The sequence below is a fragment of the Castanea sativa genome, chromosome 10, assembly GCF_040712315.1.
Source record: "Castanea sativa cultivar Marrone di Chiusa Pesio chromosome 10, ASM4071231v1".
Taxonomy (NCBI): Eukaryota; Viridiplantae; Streptophyta; class Magnoliopsida; order Fagales; family Fagaceae; genus Castanea; species Castanea sativa.
Window position 1 is genome coordinate 29,095,780 of NC_134022.1, and position 22,242 is coordinate 29,118,021.

The window sequence follows — 22,242 nt, forward strand, 5'->3', positions numbered from 1 at the left end:
TTAAATCAAGCACTGGATATCAGTTTACATTCATCAAATTGGAGTAAAACCTTTGTAGTGACTAGTGAGTAGTGGGGATCCTTGATATGATTATATATATTCCCCTCTTGTCTAATCTTCATAATTTTTTTAATTAAAATTTATTTATAAAAAAGTTCCTCATTTTTTTACAAAATTAAAGTTTACATATTTTTTGTATCTAACCTACGACAATTTGATGTAGGCATCAACTCCAATCTGGATTTGTTAAAATCCTAAGCAAATATTAATGAGCTCAACTAAATGAACTTAAAACCTTTAATGGAATTGAAACCTTGTTTTCTATCATATCAAACCTACTTTGTCTCACTATTAATGCTTGTGTGGGGATCGATAAGCGAGGCTTTCATTGGACGAAAGGATGGACCATATGAGGATTCCTTATAGGGTAAGAGTGAGTGAGTGACCTCCAAAGAAGGAAAATGGATCCATATAAAGATTCGGGGAAAGAGCCAAGAGGGATGGATAGGGTTTTTTTCTTTTTCTTTTTTTGAAGTAATCCAAAGATATGGTTCTTTTTGCAATATTTTTCACAAATTGTTAAGATGATAAATTGTAATTAAAAAACACAATTTTCACATCGGTGTATAATTAACACTGTACCACATCAAATATGCGCTAATTATAATATACCGAGTTTATAGTTGTAAAAATTTTTGTGAAAATTTTTGTGTTAGCACGCCACTCATTCATTTATTTTATAAGGATGACTTGTGAGCATTTGAGGACCATAATTAAGCATTAAATTTTTTGCTAAAGGGGACCACAATTAAGTAAAGAGCTTATGGTAGGGACATTTCATCCATGACTTAATAACTTAACCAACCAATTCTTTTAAAGGCAAAGTATTTCTCGCTAATCAGTACTTAAAATCCCAAATGGTAGGCCCAAATGGTACTCCATTGCTCCTCCTTAAAGCTAAGTATAATCATTTCTCCTTTTCATCGGTTCATCCCAAAGGTCTTTTTTAAAAATGATTTGTATATTACTTTCAAAGTTTCAGCTTGCGATCCATCCAAGCAAAAATCACTTCCAATCTTCACATCGAATGTGGTAAATGATTCACATCAATCAACAGACCCCATTGCTTTCACTTGATCACTACATCTCTTTCATTTTTATAAACCTAGCTCTCTACGTATACAAACGTGTTAAATGCCCAAGTTTAAACTATACATAGTAATATCTCTGGCTTTAGCTCGTTACAATGTTCCATGTTCGGTTAACTAATCCTTCATTAATTATGAGCAAGACAAAGACCTTGTTTTCTTGCAACTTTCTGTGTGAAAAACTTTCTGTGTGAAAATTCATTTATGAAGTATTTATTGGGTGCTAGAGACAGCACTAATCTTGGCACAATCAAAGGGGCAAGAAAAAATTAAAAAAGGAACCGCTTTTGCAGGTTAGAGATGATAAGAGAACCTTTTTAAGTTGATGATATAAAATCAAGCAAACAATAAGTGAGTTCTAAGAGCATTCTGGAATTTTTTAAAATTGGTTTAATACAGCCGACTGATTTGTGCAATGTGCTTGGCTAACGTGGTGATGCAAACTGAGGGCCAAATAGAAAAGATGATAATTTGACACTTTAATCTGTAGGCCGACACGAGGGACCCTCCACAGCTGAGTATTATTTAAGTCTGGTAAATATATTCTTTGGTGAATCAATATATGAATTATATAATATAAACAGTTTCTGATACATATTTGGGTATATATGATTATCCAAATTTCACCTTTTAACTTTGGTTGTTTTGTCATTTTTGTTCATAACGTTTATTTTATATATAATTTCAGTTCTATAACTTCAACATTCTTGTTAACTTGGTTCTTCCTTCCATTGCTATCTATAAAACTACACTCTTCAAACATGTGATGCGATATTATATTATTGGATTTAATTACAGTTTTATAACAAATAGTGAACATAGGAATCAACTTGATAGAATCACAAAAACGTTAAAGTTTAAGGACTAAAATAACAAAAAAAAAAAAAAAGGTACCAAAATAAATATCCAAATTAAAAACGTGTGATTTACAATTTACAATTTTAATTTCCTCTTGGATAAGTGGGTGGCCCATTTAGGGGTGAAAAAAGAAGAAGAAATAAATAAATTTTTGAAAAGAGGAAAGAATCAGCACTGAACTACTTGGTACTTACCTCTTATGCAAAACAAAGTACACAACGATAAAATTAGTAAGTTATTATTACGTGAGAATAACTCAGCACCAAAAAAAAAGAAGGGAAAAAAGAAAAGATAAGAAGAGAGAAATCAGATATATATATATATATATATATATATATATATATATATATATATATATATATATATATATATATATATATATAAATTTAGAGCAAAACAAAAAAGAGAGATGTATTAATTAATGATAGAACATTTAACAATCTCCATGGCTGAGTTCATCTAGAATTAAAGATTGTGGCTACTAGAAGAAGTCCAATTCATCATGTCGAATTGAAACTCAGTTCCAAGTTCAATTAACTTATCTAAGTCCTTCAAAATCGGCCCAGGTTGTTAAACTTAAATGGTACACTAATAATTGAAGCTAAACTTTTTTTTGCAAAAAAAAAAAAGAAAAAAAGAAAAAAAAAAGGATTCATATTCATATGAAAAACGAGACCATATCTTTGATTGGTTTCTAAGGTATATACGTTATGTATGGGGTCTCATTGAGGATAAGTCCTTGTAGATTAAACAACCAATTCGCTGGATATGACATCAAACATGCTGCTACAACGTATTTAGATTTTAGACGTTATTCCTACACAATATAACCAAATTATACCTTGTGAATTAAGCGAAAACTTAATTTAGTCAAACTAATTAAGGCTACTGGGCTCACTGTATTACTTAAATCATATATTGTAACAAAAAACCTGATATTTTTTGGGGTCCTTCTCACGAAAAAGTATTCTTTTGAAAGCCATGAGAAAACTGGAATGGCATAATTTTGATCTAAACATGAAGCTAGTTTTATGATTTACGCAATGCAATCGTCACCACTGCTATATCAAAATCATAGTAATCAATATTTTAATATGGTATAGTGTCTTGAATAGTATGAATGAAGACTTAAAAGTATTATTAAGAAAAATAATCAATTGATCGAGGTCTCCAAATGTCCCCTAATAAGATGTGAATACCTTGTGGTTATATTAACAAATCCTGCTAAAAACTCCGTTTGTGTTGTATAAAGAGAAAGTTATGGTGGGACTTTTAAACCTAAAGTTTATTATTTTACATATAGATTTTCATTCACCACATGCATGTAGACCATAGCCATGTGACTTTTCTACTATATTTATAGTATATTGTCAAAACTTGAATGATTTTAGTTGTAATTCTGATACAACAAACGTGTACGTTTCTTAATATTAATGATGATTGGGAAAAATATAGAAACACAAAAACTCTACTTTTTTCTGGTTATATCATTGTGGATCTTAGTAAAGTAGGGTGATGTGAGAGTTGGGAGTGTTATGGCTCAACGGATAATTTTTGGTGTTTTTTAAGAGAGGTATTTAAGGTTTAAATCTATCACTTTTAGTTATTAAATTATTCAAATCAAACTATAATAGGAGGAGAATACATGATATTAGTGATTATGAAAAATATTGAAATAGTGATTAGTAAGATAATCAACTAAATTAATACGTGATTTGAATACTTCTATTTGCTTGATTAGATCCAAGATAATTATATTTCTTTGTAAATTGTCCATAAACCTGTGCGATTGGATTTATGATCACAACGTAAACTTTTTAATCATAAGTAGGATGATGCCACTTGTTCTAACTTCTAAATACCATTAGCGATCATGAACCCATCATTTCATGACGTGATCGAACACTTTTGTTCCAGAGGCATCTGAAGATGCTTTTTTATGTGTGATTTTTTTTTTGGAGATGAGTGTGAAACTTGCTAGTTTATTGTTGACGGAATCACCATTTTTTGGGGGATAGAATTAATTTTTCTTCCAAGTGGATTGAAGTCCAATCCATTATATGATAATTAGCTTGTAACTCTATGCATATGCATTAATATATTTAAAAATATACAATAAGATGCATAATATAATTCCTATATATAATTTAAATATTATTGATATTCATTTTTACATTTTGTTAACTCTTTAAAAAAATTTGTAAGGATATTATTAGGTATAAAGTATAAATTGTTCATTTAAAAAAAATGATTATGAAGTACTTTTTTTTTATAATTCATTTATTTTAGATTATTTGATTTTTGTATTTAATAACTCATTTGGATGAATATTTATGATGTGGTTCTACATTTGATTCTAAAATTAAGAAATAAAACTATTTGAGAATAGATAATTTAGGACACATGACGCAAAATTAGAACTTTAATTTGAAATTCTAATTTGAGTTTCTCTCAGTTTTACTTATTATTATATATTAGTTTGTAACCACATGTATATGCATGGATACACTTAAAGATATACAATAAGATGCATATAATAATTTCTATATATATAATTTAAATACTATTGATAGTTATTTTTATATTTTGTTAACTCTTTAAATTTTTTTTAAGGATATTATTAGGTATAACATGTAAATTGTCCATGTTTTTTTATAAATTATTGTAAAGCATTTTTTTTTTTTACGATTCATTTATTCTAGACTTTTTGATTTTTTTATTTAATAATTCACTTGATTGAATATTTATAATGTGATCCCACATTTGATTCTAAAATTAAGAAATAAAACTCTTTAAGAATAAATAATTTAAGATACATGACACAAAATTAAAACTCTAATTTGAAATTTTAATTTGAGTTTCTTTTAACTTCACCTATTATATATATAGATTAAGGATACAAGATAGGCTTGGTACACTAAAATATCTTACTTATATATATATTTTTGATAATATAGTATAACAATTAATAGGTGAGGGAAGATTAATTTGCATCTTGAATGTTTGCAAAAAAAATAAGCAGAAAATATCAATTGAACTATATAATACTCTTGTCTTGGCTTTAGTTATGCAATTATATCTATACTTGTTGTGAAATTAAATTATCCTAAAAATTGAATATTTTAAAGTTAATATTCCTTATTTTTTCAAATTAATACGCGTATCGAAATTTAAATTAAAAAATTACAAAGAAATTTTGCATCCCTATAACGTGCACACGCACACATAGAGAGTGAGACATAGGGAGAGATTTTTAGGTGAATTTTTATTTTATTTTTAGAAGTATATTAATTCTAAAAGTAATTACACACATTAAAAAAAATTATTATAGCCCTTTTAGAAAGAAAAAAAAAACTATTCCTTATTTTAACGAATAAATAATTATTCTCTATAATGAAACTGTAATTAAGCCATATGATATAAAAAGAAGAAGAAAAGCAACTAAATGAGCAAATAGTCGAATAGTATTTACATATAAATAGACAATCCATTATAGGATCTAAAACTGAATATCACACATGCCCTAAAATGTTTATATAACTGTATTTAGCCACTGTAACTCATTAAGTGATTTAAACAAATAAGATGAACTCTTTAAAAACAAAAACAAAAAGAAGAAGAAGAAGAAGAAGATGAATATTTGGTTATTTGATTGAAAATGCTTATGAATTCTCTAAACTAGAGAAAAAGTTGTCCCTTACTGGTTTAAGATTAATTATTGAACACTTTCGGAATATCATAAATGTGTACTCTCCCTTCTCATATAATTGTGGGTCTCACTAATTAAATTTATGGTGAGACCCACAATTCATATGAGATGAGAGAGTACGTATTTATGGTACTCTAAGAGTATTCAATAATTTTCCTTAGTTCAAATATTCCCAAAAATGATGGATATTATTATTGAGATGTTATCAAATTACCCATTTAATAAAAAAAAACTCATTAAATGTTCATTTGGCATCAACTTGTTTGATATTTTTCTGATTAAAAGTTAATTAAAATATGGTTGTATTTAAGAAAAATAAGGCTCTAAAAACATGTTTGAACAAATAAATTATAAATTAATATGTACATGAATAAAGCTAATGCGAAACTAATTCCATCTCTTTTTATTGGACTTTTTTTTTTCATTCAATTTATTTGGCTTAAAAGATATTGTTCTTTATGGAAAATTAACGAACATATCATAATTTTAAATAAATTTTTTATTTTATTTGAAAATTCAATAAATTTTAAATTAATTTATTTAAGTTTAAATTAGAAATAGTATATTTAGAAACTTGAATATTTTTTATTTAACAGCTAATATATATTAAATGATATGTTCGTGTTCCTTTATTTAAAAAGTTGAGATTTTTTTTTTCTTTCAAAAAAACAGTTGAACTTCAACTGCACCCAAAAAAAGAAAAACAAAGATGGAGTTTTTTTTTTTTTTTCGGAGAAGAACAAAGAGGGAGTTATAATAATTTAAGAGAAAAAAATGGGAAAAGCGGTCGATTTCTCCAAATCATTTTCTGTATAGTATAACGTGTCACAAGTTCACTGGGGATTTAGACATTAATTAATTGTTAATTGGTTGCAGAAACAGAGACAAAGAGTGTGAAACTGAAACCACCAGCACAGTTGTTTTGAGCTACGTGCAAGTTGGTTACGTAATACTACAAATGTACGTAGAAAACGGTGACGTTGGAATAAAGTTGATGGAATGTCGTTTTAGGGTTAGATGGAAATGTGGGTCCCATCAATATGGGGACCCCAACCGGTTGTAAATGTCGGCTGAGTTGTACTTCTTCATACTCTTAAAAGAGGAAGAGAGAGAGGCCAAACTCTTAGCACACATAACATAGCCACCCATTTTCCCCCAAACAAAACACTCCAGCAAAAACAAAACCAAACCAAACCAAGCCAAAACCAAAAGAAGTTTTTTTTTTTTTTTTTTTTTTTGAGCTCATAAATTATATATAGTAGCATTTATATATATATTTTTTGCTAGAGATTGTGTGTGTGTGTGTGTTTGAGGAATATGGGTCACCATTCTTGCTGTAATCAACAAAAGGTTAAGCGTGGTCTTTGGTCTCCAGAAGAAGATGAAAAACTCATCAGATACATTAACACTCATGGCTATGGCTGTTGGAGTGAAGTCCCAGAAAAAGCTGGTCATTTTTCTTTTCTCTCTTTCCATTTCTCTCTAGCTATATCTCTCGCTCACATAAACACACACAACAATCTCACAAAGACATGCACCAATTAATATATATAGTTGCTGTCCTGATGATATATATTAACATTTTAATCAGGGCTTCAAAGGTGTGGAAAAAGCTGTCGTTTGAGATGGATAAATTATTTGAGGCCTGATATCAGAAGAGGAAGGTTTACTCCAGAGGAAGAGAAATTAATCATAAGCCTTCATGGAGTTGTAGGAAACAGGTTCATTTTTAAACTCGCCCTATAATCTATATATCATATACATTTCAATTTTTTTTCCTCCTAAAAAAAATTAAATAATTTTGTTTTCATTAATTTTAATACTTTTCTTGTATAGTGCTTGTTGCACTGAAACTACACCTCTGCCTGGTGTCTTTTTTTGTGAAACATGCTGCGAGTGCGTGAAACAGAAATGTGTGTGTGTTACTCGTGGGCTTGGATTTTTTTAAAATGGCCGGAAGTGTTTGGATTTTGGAATGAATACAACTTGACTGAAAAATGGTCCTTCAACTTAATATTTTAAATAAACTTGAACAAAAAGTCTTTGAATATGCGCCTTAAATAGCAGCCATAAGCAATCTCGCTGTTTAAACTAGTAGTTCCCAAAGTAGCTATCACCTATCACCTACAAATTGCGAGTCGTTAAGAAGCCAATTTCAGTGGTTGAAACTGAAGTTTTCAGTCCAAAATTCCGTGTCTTTGCACTGTATATGCTCACACACTTGGACCTTTTCTTCATTCAATAGTTTCCTTCCATCTTTCTCTAAAGGTTTTAATATTAATAATTGAATATTTAAATATTCAAAACATCTATATCTGAATAAATGACTTCCAGAAACACTCATTAAGGTTAATGTTGCGTGCACTAGTTGTTTTGTATCTCCCTTAATTATTGTATATATTACATTTTTTTTTATTCGTAGTTTTGTTTTCTAACATAGCTGTATTGCACCATGGACTTGTAGATGGGCTCATATAGCAAGTCATTTGCCTGGTAGAACAGACAATGAGATAAAGAACTATTGGAATTCATGGATCAAAAAAAAGATACGAAAGCCTTCAACATCTCCAACCACTACCACAACAAGTACTACGGAGCATTCCCAAATGGTGTACAATGCGAACCAACTAGATTTTGTGAATCATGAATTGACGCCAAAGCCTCAAGTTCACGAAACCCTATTTTCTTCTCCATGCCCTTTATTTATGTTCGACACTAGTTCACTTGATGGGGCTCAAGAAAACAATTTACGCTCAGATTATTTTCATGACGCGATGAATTTGAACACGGAGACATGGAATGTGAACCAACATCATCATCAAGCTCAAATTCATGTTCAAGCTCAAGCTCAAATTCTTGCTCATCCAACGGCTTATACATCGGGTATGGATACAAATTATTTGCCACCATTGATAGAGAACATGGAAAACATGGTACCCCTTGAAGTACAATCTTGTAGCATGGATGATGAGGGAGAGATAGGGTTGAATTGCTTGGAGAGGCAAGAGTTGAATGAATGGGTTGAATCCCAGCAACAATGTTCAAATTTTCTTTTCTGGGACAATGTTGATGATCAAGGACCACTCGGTGGGGAAGAAATTGCACCAGCTTCATCAAATGTGGGAGCTAATACACTGACTGCTTTTCCTTCATCTCTATGAGATAACAATAATTGTGATCACTGAACCCCACTTTGCATATTTGTCTTCTCGACCGTACCCCTAATGTCTCTCTCTCTAGGAAGAGCTTTCAAATGATCCAGGCTTTTGAAACAGTTTGTTTTGTTTTATTTTAATTTTTTGGGGGTTTTTTTTTTTTTTTTTTTGGGTGAGATTGTGAATTGTGACTTGTGAGTAAAAATGCAACATAAGAATGCATGCCACTAATGTTTATTTGGTGTTTGGAAATGGAAGAGAAAAGAATAAAAGGCAATGCAACAAGCTGCAAAGTTTGATGACTATGATGAGATTCCCTTTGTTTCTTGGCTATGTCATGGACTTGAAATTTGAATGATAGTCTTGGTTTTTTTTTTTTTTTTTTAATTTACCTTTTGAATAAAACACCTAGATTACTCCCTAGCTAGTAGCTAGCTCTCATTTCTTCATACATGCTTTAGAAAAGGAACAAAACAAACAATAAAAACAACAAACTCTGAAAAAGGAAAAATATAGCAAATATTGTGTGGGATCAAAGGAATATTTTGGTGTTTTTTTTGCTGTACGGTAATTTGTCAATTCTATCAAACAGTTCCCACATGGAAAATTATATGGTCGGAAGCTTTCGAAAACTTGCTTTACAATTGGCCAAGCAGGTTGCCAATGCCATCTCATTGATCATGACTGCCAATATCAGTAACACCCAGAAATGATGACTTTTTTAAACACAGAAGGTATTTTGAAGATTGATTGTATTGAACTTTGAAGTAGAATTTTGTTGAAGGAGGCCAAATTCAATCTAATGGCATTTAAAGTTTCTAAAACTGATGATGATGTCTTGCACAGTGTGTCAGCATCATTGAAAATCATTGTAATTGATCAAGAACTAAGTCTTAAAGAAAAAAACAATTTCTTCGCTAGCTAGCTGTTACCTGTACGACAATTTCATGGACTTGTCCTTTATTGGTTGCTTGAATTAATATTTCATTCATCTATCTACCTCTCTATAAGACTGTGTTGCATAAGATAATAATGAAAATTTTTAGATACAATTCAATTTTTTTTTTCATAGATTAGATGGAATTTTAACTTTTTGGCGTCCACTCTATACATAATTATTGTTCTTCATCATTATTGTAATTGATCATGAACTAACTCTTAAAGAAAAAACAATTTCTTCTCTAGCTGTAACTGTATGATAATTTCATGGACTTGTCCTTAATTGGTTGCTTGAATTAATATTTCCTTCTTCATTTATCTACCTTTCTAAGACTGTTGCATAAGATACAATAAAAAAAATTTAGATACAATTCATTTTTTTTTTTTCATAAATAAGATAGAATTTTAACTTTTTGACGTCCAATCCATACATTATGATTGCTCTTAATTCATCATTAGGTCAAGATACTAAATGGTTTATGGTGTAACTAGGAAGAATTTCAATTTCAAATATTTTATTCGATAGACTTTACTAGTTGATCAGTTAACTCAACTCCACTAGCTAAATACAATTCCTTATGCATTATATCTTAACTTTCCTAATTTAATTCAATCATATGACTATATTGACCAATAAGAAGGAAGATAACAGTTTTGGATTACACAGATAATACAGCAATATAATTAAATTTAATTGAGAAATATAAAACATACCCCAATAATTATGGAAATGTTAATTATGAAAATGTACCTAAATTTTCCATGATAAGTTGATAACAGTAATAACATTAAGTGGGGCATGGTGATTTTTTAAAATAAATGTCAAACAAAAACCTTGCTACATTCGAAATGGGCCCAATTCTAAGAAGACAAGAACCCAAAAGGTTTGACAGCCACGGAAAATAATGCTTAGTACTTATGAGAGTCCACTGAAGTGGCTAAGGCTGATTAAGATGAAACAATGTACCATTGGTCGGCCACTAATCTAAAATCACATCTTAATATGACTGCAATGCGTGTTCCTACCTAAGACAGGTTTGTAATGCTTTAATCAATCTTTCAATGATGACTATATATCTGGTATCATCTAACTCAAAATGCAATTCAATTATTTGGGGATTTATCTAATTTGATCAGTTAGTTCTGTAATTCGAAAAAGTGTGTTTTGGAAAAGAGAGGAAGAGTCTCTGTTATGTGCACTAAACTTTCCCTGTGTTTTAAGCAATATAATACATCAGATCAATGCAAACAGATGAATATAACATCAGGGTTATGTTCTGCTCACCAAAGGGAATTAACTTTAAACATCTAGGTTCTTCGTTTCCTAAATTTTCTCTTAAAATTTCAACCACAAACACTTTTTTTTTATTACAAAAAAAAAAAATCTGCTAGCTGTTTATTCGACCTGTTGTTTTTTTTGGGCCTATCCATTTGTACCCTTCATATGTACGTCATGATAACTTTTCTCAATAGGTACAATAGCCAAATCATATATGAGTATATGACTGGGAGGTTCTCTGCAAATGGGTTTAAAACATGGAAGGGCATAGTCATATAGATACAAATGAAAGAGACAAGGATATATTGAAAATGGAATAATGGATACATTTCCCAATATAGGGCACTCCTAAATTTTATCCCCGAATGATTGATTTTTCCCCCCTTTTGTTGTGTGAATGAAATGAAATGATTTTTTTTTTCTCTTTCGTTAGTTTTGGAAGTGGGGTCCGGAAGAAGCAATAAATAGACCTATCTTATAAAATTTGTTCTATCCAAAAAAAAAAAAAAAAAAAAAAAAGGAAAAAAGAAGAAGAGAAAAGTAAATAGTTAAGATAAAATTGACCACTCTGCCTTGATGTATCACATGACAAGTGAGTGTAATCTATCTTATAGTCAATTTTATGAACAGTTTATTGTTATAGAACGTTTAAACAAATAATAATTGTAGTTTATACGCACTTCATGTCTACATTGAGATTTGAGAGTGTAACTATGTAAATTGAACTTCAAGTGTTGCTTGTGTCAAGCTTGAAATTCAATCTTAAATCAAATAACCATGTAAAATTTTGGCTGCCACAAATGCATGGAGTTTATTTACCTCCCTTATCTGATGTTCTAGGAAGTTTGGATATTTCATTTAGAGTACTGTACTTGTGTCGTAGCTGTGTCATACCAATCGTTTCATATTATAATATTTTAAAAATTGTTTGTGTCATTGTGTTGTACCCATATTCGTACTCGTACTTCCCAATTAACATCTTATTTATTTAAACACAATGTAAAAATCTTCAAGTGTTGAATGTTTGGATTTGTCGAACGGTGTCCATATGGAAATGCACTAATACTAGCTAATCTCGGCTCTAACTATTAAAAATATTGGTTAAATAATTAAATTTACTATATTCTAATAGTTTAAGTATTTTGGACAATTAGTAATTTAATATGATATCAGAGATGTTAAAAGTATTGGTTAAATGATCAAATTTACCATATTCCAAAAGCTTAAACTTTTGAGACAATTAATAATTTAACACTAACTCACTATTCTCATGTTTAAAGTTTAAACAAACTAATCCTAGTTTGATAAATCTCATGCTCATGTCATGTTAACCTATTAACTCGAAATCAAAGAAGTAATTGCAAGTGTTTAAACTTAAGTTATACGTAAACAACGTACATAGCAAAGATTGGGCCCGCAAATTTCGTCTATTAGAATTGTGACAAGTGACAACTGTCCAACTACTATTCTGCATAAGTGCATATCGATATCTTCCACTCATCTTGATTTCCAACTTTTCCTCAGCTTTTTCATTGGTGAATGATTTCCATGATTTCGTGTCTGATACTAACCAATCTTAATCCGACATTTCAATTTTTATCATATAACATATGGAAAATGATTAATTATTTTCCAACATTTCAAGTTTTACTATGTACCATGGAAAATGATTAACAGTTTACTTTTGTTAGCCAAATGGAGGACCATTAATTCGATGACTAAGAAGCGTGAGGCGACCCTCTTCCCCAATCATTGACAAGAAGACGTAATTTCATGATTTCATTCATCCACTAATCACAATATATTTTTACCTTTGTGAAACTCTGGATGTTTCTGTCATATTTATATTTCAAGGGAAGTTTGAGCTAAAAGGATTTTTCTTGAATCTGATTATCTTAACACAGTTTTTTTTTTTTTTTTAGAAAATAGTTCTAAAGAAAACAGTTAACATAATCTTATGAACACTAACGGTCGGAATCTCTAAGAAGAAATGCATTCAATTCATAAACTATCAAGGTCAATGGGTGTGTGGGTACCATTTTTTTTTTGGAGCAAAGTGTATGTGGGTACTTGAGGGTAGTGTTATTGCTAAAATGTGGGCCGTGAGAGATGGTCTTCTTTTTTATTTTTAAGTTGTTGAAACATAGCTTTGATATTGTGTCAAGGTAAAAGTGCAAATTACGTTCTTAAAGTCTGGAAGACTTTCAATTTGTCAAGTAATGCATATTTGAGCTTGGCTCGTCAATAAAAGTCAAAAGTTCAAGCTTGAGATGAGCCTTAAATAATGTTTGAGTTTAAGCTCGTGGGAAAGCCAAAAAGTTGAAGCTTAAACTTGGCTTGATTAATTAGTCAAACTAAGTTTTTGAGTTTGAGATCCAACAAAATTATATAATCAAATGCTTAAATCTTCAAAAATCAAGTAAACAAAAATAAGAAAATGGCATACTAATTTTAATATGCTTCTAGTCCTACCTATGATTAACCATTGCTAGTAGCGGTCTTATGTGGGCCATGTCGTTAAAATATGCTTGTTTATTAATGATTTTATTTGGCAAACACATATTAAGCCTATAAATGAGCCTATGCTCGACTTGTTTTGAATCAAGCCTCATAGATTATGAGCTTGTTTATGAACAAATTTTGTTTTTTACTTGGGCTCAACTTGTTTATTAAACAAGTTTAAAACTAAGACTCAAGTTTGTCTTATTTAAAAACAAACAAGTATGAATGAGTTTTTTTATTTGGCTAAGTCCGAGTTATTTATGAATAACTTGTTTCATTGCAGCTCATTACATCCTGGAATTTTAGAATTTGGATTTTACTCTTTGAAGTTATATTTTGTTTGCATCAACAGTTCCATCATCTATATTTTTTGTTAACTGCCACATAAGCTTGTTATGCATATTTATTTCGTCCAATAAAATAATACCACATCATTTTGGTAACCTAAACAACTTTAAATAATTAAAATAAAAATAACGTGTTATCATTTTATCAGAGAAACTAAATATGTATGACAAGCTATTTGGCACTTAGCAAAAAGTATAGATGGAGGAATTGCTAATGCAAATGAAGTATAATTTTTGGGGGTAAATTCAAATTCTGAAATTTTAAAGTGTAAAATTCAAAGACCCTCAAACTTTAGGGGTGTAGTTTGCACTTTAACCTAAAAAGAAATAAAAATAGTGTATAGACACAAAACGAAAGCAAGAGAAAAAGAGAAAACGCAAAGATTAACATGGTTCGAACAGTTTAGGGTTTTAATTGGTCTTCTATTTTGGAAACCTTATTAGAGACAAGAAAAGAAAATTACTAAAATTACTAAAAAATTTACTATAAAATATTTACAAATTGATTTAGTAAAGATTGTAATTGATGAATTTCAACAACTTAACTAATAAATGTTTAAATTAATTTTTCTATCATTGGTGATATATCAATTTGTAAGCTTATAGTAAAATTTGTAGTATCTTTAATATCACTCGCATGAAAAAAGTGCAAAAAAAATATTTATTATAAAATTTTGGGTTTTTTTATTATTATTATTTATTTTATAACGGGGCTTTTTTATGAAGCGATAAAGCTTTATGTAATGCGGGCTTTAGACCTAGGTCTTGGGCCGGCCTGATATGATGGCATATCATGTTTAGAAACCATTTGTGGATTCCAAATTAGTTTTCACCAAGTCACCGCGGAGCTTTCAGCTTTGTTTCTGTCTGACTACATACCAAGCTGATGCATAAGGGAGTAACATCAAGATTTTCCAGGCACACACATCTCCAAATCAGACTCATCTAAAACAACATCAAGAAGCTTAACTCAGTATAATAACATGAATTTCAGATCTAGCAAGCAATCAGGACCAGTTTTGATTACCTATAATGGTGGATAGCTTGGCATTTAAATTATTAGTAGCCTCAGATACTACTCGATGGCCATACTTGGTCTAAATGTTGTGGTATGGGAATTAGATGCTAAATTTCTTGTTGATTTATTAAACAATCAACAATAAACAGAGTGTAGTCTAAACTTCTTTTTAATTGCAGAGAGTTATTGTAAATATACCACAAGCAACAATTAACCATGTGTTTAGGGAAGTCAATTGTGGTACAAATGCACTTGTAGGAAAATTAGTTTGCTTTTTCTCTCTCTCTCTCTCTCTCTCTCTCTCTCTCTCTCTCTCTCTCTCTCTCTCTCTCTCTCTCTCTCTCTCTATATATATATATATATATATATATTAGTTTGGTCTATGTGAAATGAACTTTCCTAATGCTCCACTAGGCAAATAATGCCAAGTTGCTTTTTTGCTCTCGACTACTTTTGAATGACAATTGAATAGTAAAAGCTGATTATTGTTATTATGCAAATAGTAATGATTCCTACTGCTCCTCAATAGGGTTGATTTCCGCTACTCCCAACTATGCAAATAGTACCTATTTTGCCTATAGAAGGTTTGCTATTCTCCATTTGAAAGGCAGAATTCCAACCTAGAACTTAATTGTTACTAGCTTTGAATTTTCCTATAATATTTAGTCTACCTTTCGAAGGTCCTAATCTAGTAACTTTTCCCTAATTCCTGCTCAATCTTGTTTCTACTATTATTTCCCATAAGTGTTTTATTTTAAGCTTATTTACTTTAAGCCTTTATTGTAATCTTTTATATATGTATGTGCGTGTGTGCAGGCGCGCTTTTATTGTAATATATGTATGTATGTGTGTGTGTGTTAATTCTTATTATTTTTGAGTGAAACACCTCAAACATCAACTAGTACAAACTAAAGGAAGGGATATGAAAATACAAAACAAAGCTATCACTAGGAGAAAAGCTTTCTCTAGCCAAAAGGCTCGTGCATTGCTTCTTTTTGTGGAAGGTGTGAATGTGGGTTTTTTCAAAAAACTAGAGGAGGGACTTGCAATTAGAGATCAAAGCACAATAAGGGTGAGATGAATAAGACAAAGAATCAAAGCACTATAGGAGTGAGATCAAAGCACTACAATAGTTTTAGTTATACTTTTATTTTATTTTTAAAGTTTTTTTTTTTGAGAATCATTTTACACTACAAAAAAATCGTTCTGTCCCAGCGTTTTTTTCCCAGCGCTTTTAAAAAACGCCGTAATAGATAAGTCTGTACCAGCGCTTTTTAAAAGCGCTGGTATAGGAAACCCTATTACAAAGAAAGTCAACCGCGTTTTATAAATCGCCGCAATAGGAGACCTATAGCGGCGGTTTTTAAAAAACGCGGTATAGGATGCCCTATTGGGGCGCGTTTTATAACCGCCGCTATAGGTTAGGGTAATCTTTTTTTTTAATTAATTTAATATTTGAAATTATCCTATCCCGCGCTGAAAAGCGTCGGAATAGGGTACCCCTATTCCAGCGCTTCAAAAGCGCTGGACAAAGGGTCACCCCATAAGGAAATGGAAAAAGGCCATCCCGCCGCTTTTGAAGCGCCGGAGGTGACTTATTCCAGCCGCTTCAAAAAGCGCTGGGATAGGGTCCCTCCACAATGGAATGGAGAGAGGCCTATCCCAGCGTTTTTTGAAGCGCTGGGATAAGGTCACTCCATAAGGGAATGGAGATAGGTTTATCCTGGGCCGCTTTTGAAGCGCCGGAATAGGGTCACCCTATTCCGCCGCTTCAAAAAGCGCCGGGATTGGGTCACTCCATGGGAATGGAGAGAGGTCATCCCGCCGCTTTTGAAGTGCCGGAATAGGGTGACCCTATTCCAGCGCTTCAAAAAGCGCTGGGATAGGGTCAAAAAACGCTGCAATAGGTCCTTCGTACCACCGAAAAATTTCGACTTCCCCTCTTATATTTTTTAGCTTGGCACCACTTTGGCCTCTCATTTTTGGTCTCCCACTTCTTTCCTTCAGACCTTTCCCTCTAACCCACCCTTTTCTTCCTCATTTTCATGTTGCAACAGACATTGCGCGCCTTGGCCATGACCCGCCATAATAGACTTGCTTTAGTGGCCTTCGGCTGAGATATAGTAGTCTGATTGACCCGCCGCAATAGACCCCCGAAATTCGTAACGGGCCTAATCGGCGGGTGCAAAAACTCGCCGCTATATGTCGCCTATTGCGGCGCATTTTTGGCCCGCCGCAGTAGATGAGATCTATTGCGGCGTTTCTTATCACCGCCGCTATAGGTAAGGTTTTTGTATAAAATCAAGTTTTTGTAGTTTACAATAACACATAAAAGATAAGTTTAAAGATCAAATAGTAAATTATATCCGATTGGCATGAAAATTGGCATGCATGTTAAGAACATATAGAAAATGTGATCCAACGGTTGGATTTTCAAAATATGAATTCAACAATAAGTTATTGGTTGGTGTAACAGTTTTTAGAGTTACATCAAGTGTAACTTGAACTCAACCCTATATTTCTTAATTCGATGTGATTTTTGACAAATCTACCGTTAGATTACATTATCTTCATATAGTTTTCATGTAGTTTTCATGCTTAAAAAATTTCAAGGTGATCAAAGATTAATAGTCATGTCATCAATCAATTGTTTAAATTCAAGTTTTTGTAATTGAAAATAACGCATAAAGGATGAGTTTAAAGATCAAATGGTAAATTACATCCGATTGGCATAACAATTGGCATGCATGTTAAGAATATATAGAAAATGTGATCCAACGGTTGGATTTTCAAAATATGAATTCAACAATAAGTTATTGGTTGGTGTAACATTTTTTGGAGTTACATCAAGCGTAACTTGAACCCAACCCTATATTTCGTAATTCGATGTGATTTTTGACAAATCTACCGTTAGATTACATTATCTTCATATATTTTTTATTCTTACAAAATTTCAAGGTGATCAAAGATTAATAGCCATGTCATCAATCAATTGTTTGAATTAAAATTTTTGTAATTGAAAATAACGCATAAAGGATGAGTTTAAAGATCAAATGGTAAATTACATCCGATTGGCATAACAATTGGCATGCATGTTAAGAACATATAGAAAATGTGATCCAACGGTTGGATTTTCAAAATATGAATTCAACAATAAGTTATTGGTTGGTGTAACAGTTTTTAGAGTTACATCAAGTGTAACTTGAACTCAACCCTATATTTCTTAATTCGATGTGATTTTTGACAAATCTACCGTTAGATTACATTATCTTCATATAGTTTTCATGTAGTTTTCATGCTTAAAAAATTTCAAGGTGATCAAAGATTAATAGTCATGTCATCAATCAATTGTTTAAATTCAAGTTTTTGTAATTGAAAATAACGCATAAAGGATGAGTTTAAAGATCAAATGGTAAATTACATCCGATTGGCATAACAATTGGCATGCATGTTAAGAATATATAGAAAATGTGATCCAACGGTTGGATTTTCAAAATATGAATTCAACAATAAGTTATTGGTTGGTGTAACATTTTTTGGAGTTACATCAAGCGTAACTTGAACCCAACCCTATATTTCGTAATTCGACGTGATTTTTGACAAATCTACCGTTAGATTACATTATCTTCATATATTTTTTATTCTTACAAAATTTCAAGGTGATCAAAGATTAATAGCCATGTCATCAATCAATTGTTTGAATTAAAATTTTTGTAATTGAAAATAACGCATAAAGGATGAGTTTAAAGATCAAATGGTAAATTACATCCGATTGGCATAACAATTGGCATGCATGTTAAGAACATATAGAAAATGTGATCCAACGGTTGGATTTTCAAAATATGAATTCAACAATAAGTTATTGGTTGGTGTAACAGTTTTTAGAGTTACATCAAGTGTAACTTGAACTCAACCCTATATTTCTTAATTCGATGTGATTTTTGACAAATCTACCGTTAGATTACATTATCTTCATATAGTTTTCATGCTTAAAAAATTTCAAGGTGATCAAAGATTAATAGTTATGTCATCAATCAATTGTTTAAATTCAAGTTTTTGTAATTGAAAATAACGCATAAAGGATGAGTTTAAAGATCAAATGGTAAATTACATCCGATTGGCATAACAATTGGCATGCATGTTAAGAACATATAGAAAATGTGATCCAATGGTTGGATTTTCAAAATATGAATTCAACAATAAGTTATTGGTTGGTGTAACATTTTTTGGAGTTACATCAAGCGTAACTTGAACCCAACCCTATATTTCGTAATTCGATGTGAATTTTGACAAATTTACCGTTAGATTACATTATCTTCATATATTTTTCATGCTTAAAAAATTTCAAGGTGATCAAAAATTAATAGCCATGTTATCAATCAATTGTTTAAATTCAAGTTTTTATAGTGAAACCTCAAGTGAGTCATTTATTTTTCTTTTTTCTTTTTCTTTGTATTGAAACCTAAAGTGAGTCATTTATATATATATATATATATATATATATATATATATATATATATATATATATATAAATATATATATATAAATCTAAAGTAAAATGTTACGTTGTTTTAAAAAATAGGGTAAAAGATTACTTTGTTTTTATTATCAATTTTATTTTATTTAAAATAATTTTTTTATTTTCATTAATTTACACATGATTCTTAATAAATCAAAAAAAATATTAAATATTACTATCTATATTAAATGTAAATATAAATATTACTATTTATAAGATATTTATGTATTAAATATTAAATATTACTATTTATAAGATATTCATGTATTAAATATTAAATATTACTATTTATAAGATAATTATGTATTAAATATTAAATATTACTATTTATAAAAGATTTATGTATAAAATATTTATTTATAAAACTTAGATATTACCACCGTTAAATATTATTTATTTATAAAATGATTAGTGGAGGTCGTTTGATTACAATGGCTTTTGTTTGTTTTATATACTGTTTTAATTTTGGGGATAAGACTAATTTAATTAAAAGGTGGATTGTCGTGAAATTTTTGAAGTTTAATTTTCAGCTATTTCATTAGTTGACTAATATATATATATATATAAATAAATAAATGAGAGCCATGTTAGAGTCTGTAGCTTAGTGGTATGGTGTGAGTGCAACAGCTAAGTGCTCTATTGTTCGAGCCTTCGGGTAAGCGTATTTGAGTTTTTTAATTTTTAAAACCATTAAAACCCTAGCATTTATAACCCTAGCATATTTATAACTTCTGATTTCACTGCAGCCGCCCCTCTCACCCTTTTTTTTTTTTCCTCTCTCTCTCTCTTGGTTGTTGCGCTGTGCTGTTTGGATCTGAGCTTCGGACACGAATCCCATGCTCACCAGTGCGATCATGGCCACCACCACCATCATCATCATCATGAAGAGGAGCGTTTGGCATCTAAGATGCTTCCGGAGGAGTTGGCTGAGGAGGAGGATATGAGATTGTATGGGTTCGGCTGTAAACTTTCTCCGATTTTCTGTAATTTTTTGGCTTTGTTTGTAATACCTTCACGTTTGTGCACATGTAGCCATGGCCGAAGTGATGGCGCCTCCTCCTCCTACTGAATCGGCGGCTGCCGTCGTTCTGGAACCCCTACAGCCTCACAACGATGTCAAGCTCTTACCGCTGGAGCTTCGAAGATATTTCGGTATATAAACCCTTCTTTCCAAGTCTTATTATTTTACTCTTTTATTCACTCAAATCCCACTGCTTGTTTTGCTTTTCCTATGATTTCTTTGTTTGGGTTCTCAACTTGTTACTCAATGAAATCTAGAAAAGTGAAAAATGCGTTCTCTTGTTGGAAAATAGGATTTTTTTTTTTAATAAGAAATTGTTATTGCTAGAATCAATATTAGACCCCATTTAATTTTTGATAGATATTTTACGTGACATTTGGTTCAGATCTATTGATTAGCATTTTCCTGATTGGTATAGTTGTGAAAGAAATATTGTTGGAACAGTGATTTCGTCATGTGTTTGTACTTGAATCTATTAATTTGCGAAATATCTGTGTAAGACCAAGTGGTTTTTGTAATGTGTAAGCTACATTTGCTTCTGTAAATTTCAGAAGTTGTTATTTGTGAATCACTTTATGCTTGGCATGTCTACTACAAATTCATTTAGTGTTTTTATTTAGGTAAAATATCGTGGGTCTTAGTGTGTTATGGATTTTCACTAGGTTTTGCCTTTAATGCGTTGTGAATTCTCGTGTAGTTTTGCTTTCAACTAGGTTTTGATTGAAAGAAGGTTTCATTTATCCAAAGAGCATTTCGTTTTCTCTGTTGTGCTAGTTAATCATTTGATTTTATCTTGAGCATTGATTTCTTGCTTCTAGTTTGCATTCTTAGGTGTTATATTGTATCTGTTAATGACAAAGGTGGTTGGTTATGTTGTTTTACTTATTTACTTCCTGTGATGGTAACCTGGCTCACCCCATTTTTACCTACTACATCTCTTGTATACTCCCAATTTGAGACTATATTTTAATTGCTGTTGTGGGTGTGTCTGAACAACATTTTGGATTTGATTTGTCATTTTTTTTAACTTATAAATAACAAAACAACACATAAAAACATAACTCATAATCCATGTTTTACATTTGTAGAGATTTGGAATATGGAAGTTCTTCTAAGCCACAACATTTAGGTTTGGGTATGTGAGTTTTTGAAAGCTTAATTCTTTAAAAAAATATCATGTTTAAGGTTTCAAATATGCTCATGATTTTTTATTTGCTCTTCACAACGTTGTTTTGTTAATCATCTTATAGGTTCTAAACACAACTCTGTTGGAGATAGTTCTATTTACATTGTTTAAATTTGAGACAAAATTAAGAGATAAGTCCCTAAGGTTCATAGAGAAATCTAAGGGTCACCCCTACAAAACCGCCACCTGTTATCATTAAACCATTCCATCACTGTCAAATTTCTAAAACCGCTACCAGTAATTTAAATAAATAAATAAATAATAATTGTGTTTTACATAGGTTTCGGTTAGCTTAGTTTTGATTACGTATTTGGGCTAATATTAGGCCTTGAATCAGGATTTTTTTGTGGAAGAACATAAATTCGTGCCATTCTTTTATGTGTTTTTTATTTAAATAATAGATAATTCCCTCTTCTTTATGTTTTGGTTTCCTATGTTCTTTTTTGTGGTTGTCAAATTATTTAAGGTTTTTTTTTTCTCTTAATTAAGCTTTTCTTGGCTTGTGATATAAATGACAAAGATTTCACAGGTCATATTGTTTGAGGCAAGTAATTTCTTTAC

At 30.8% G+C, this 22,242-nt stretch overlaps 1 protein-coding gene across 1 annotated transcript; it reads left to right on the forward strand.

Moving 5' to 3' along the window:
• The first annotated feature begins 6,840 nt into the window (after window positions 1-6,840).
• LOC142613082 (uncharacterized) lies at window positions 6,841-9,175 on the forward strand. Its single transcript, XM_075785273.1, has 3 exons — window positions 6,841-7,165; window positions 7,307-7,436; window positions 8,180-9,175. The coding sequence occupies exons 1-3, from the start codon at window positions 7,033-7,035 to the stop codon at window positions 8,874-8,876; spliced, it is 960 nt and encodes a 319-aa protein (XP_075641388.1). The 5' UTR covers window positions 6,841-7,032; the 3' UTR covers window positions 8,877-9,175.
• Window positions 9,176-22,242: the final 13,067 nt, after the last annotated feature.

Coding starts and splice junctions, on each gene's coding strand:
- LOC142613082 (XM_075785273.1), top strand. CDS start 7,033: ATGGGTCACCATTCTTGCTGTAATCAACAAAAGGTTAAGCGTGGTCTT. Junction 7,166..7,306: donor TGAAGTCCCAGAAAAAGCTG/GTCATTTTTCTT, acceptor CATTTTAATCAG/GGCTTCAAAGGTGTGGAAAA. Junction 7,437..8,179: donor CATGGAGTTGTAGGAAACAG/GTTCATTTTTAA, acceptor ATGGACTTGTAG/ATGGGCTCATATAGCAAGTC.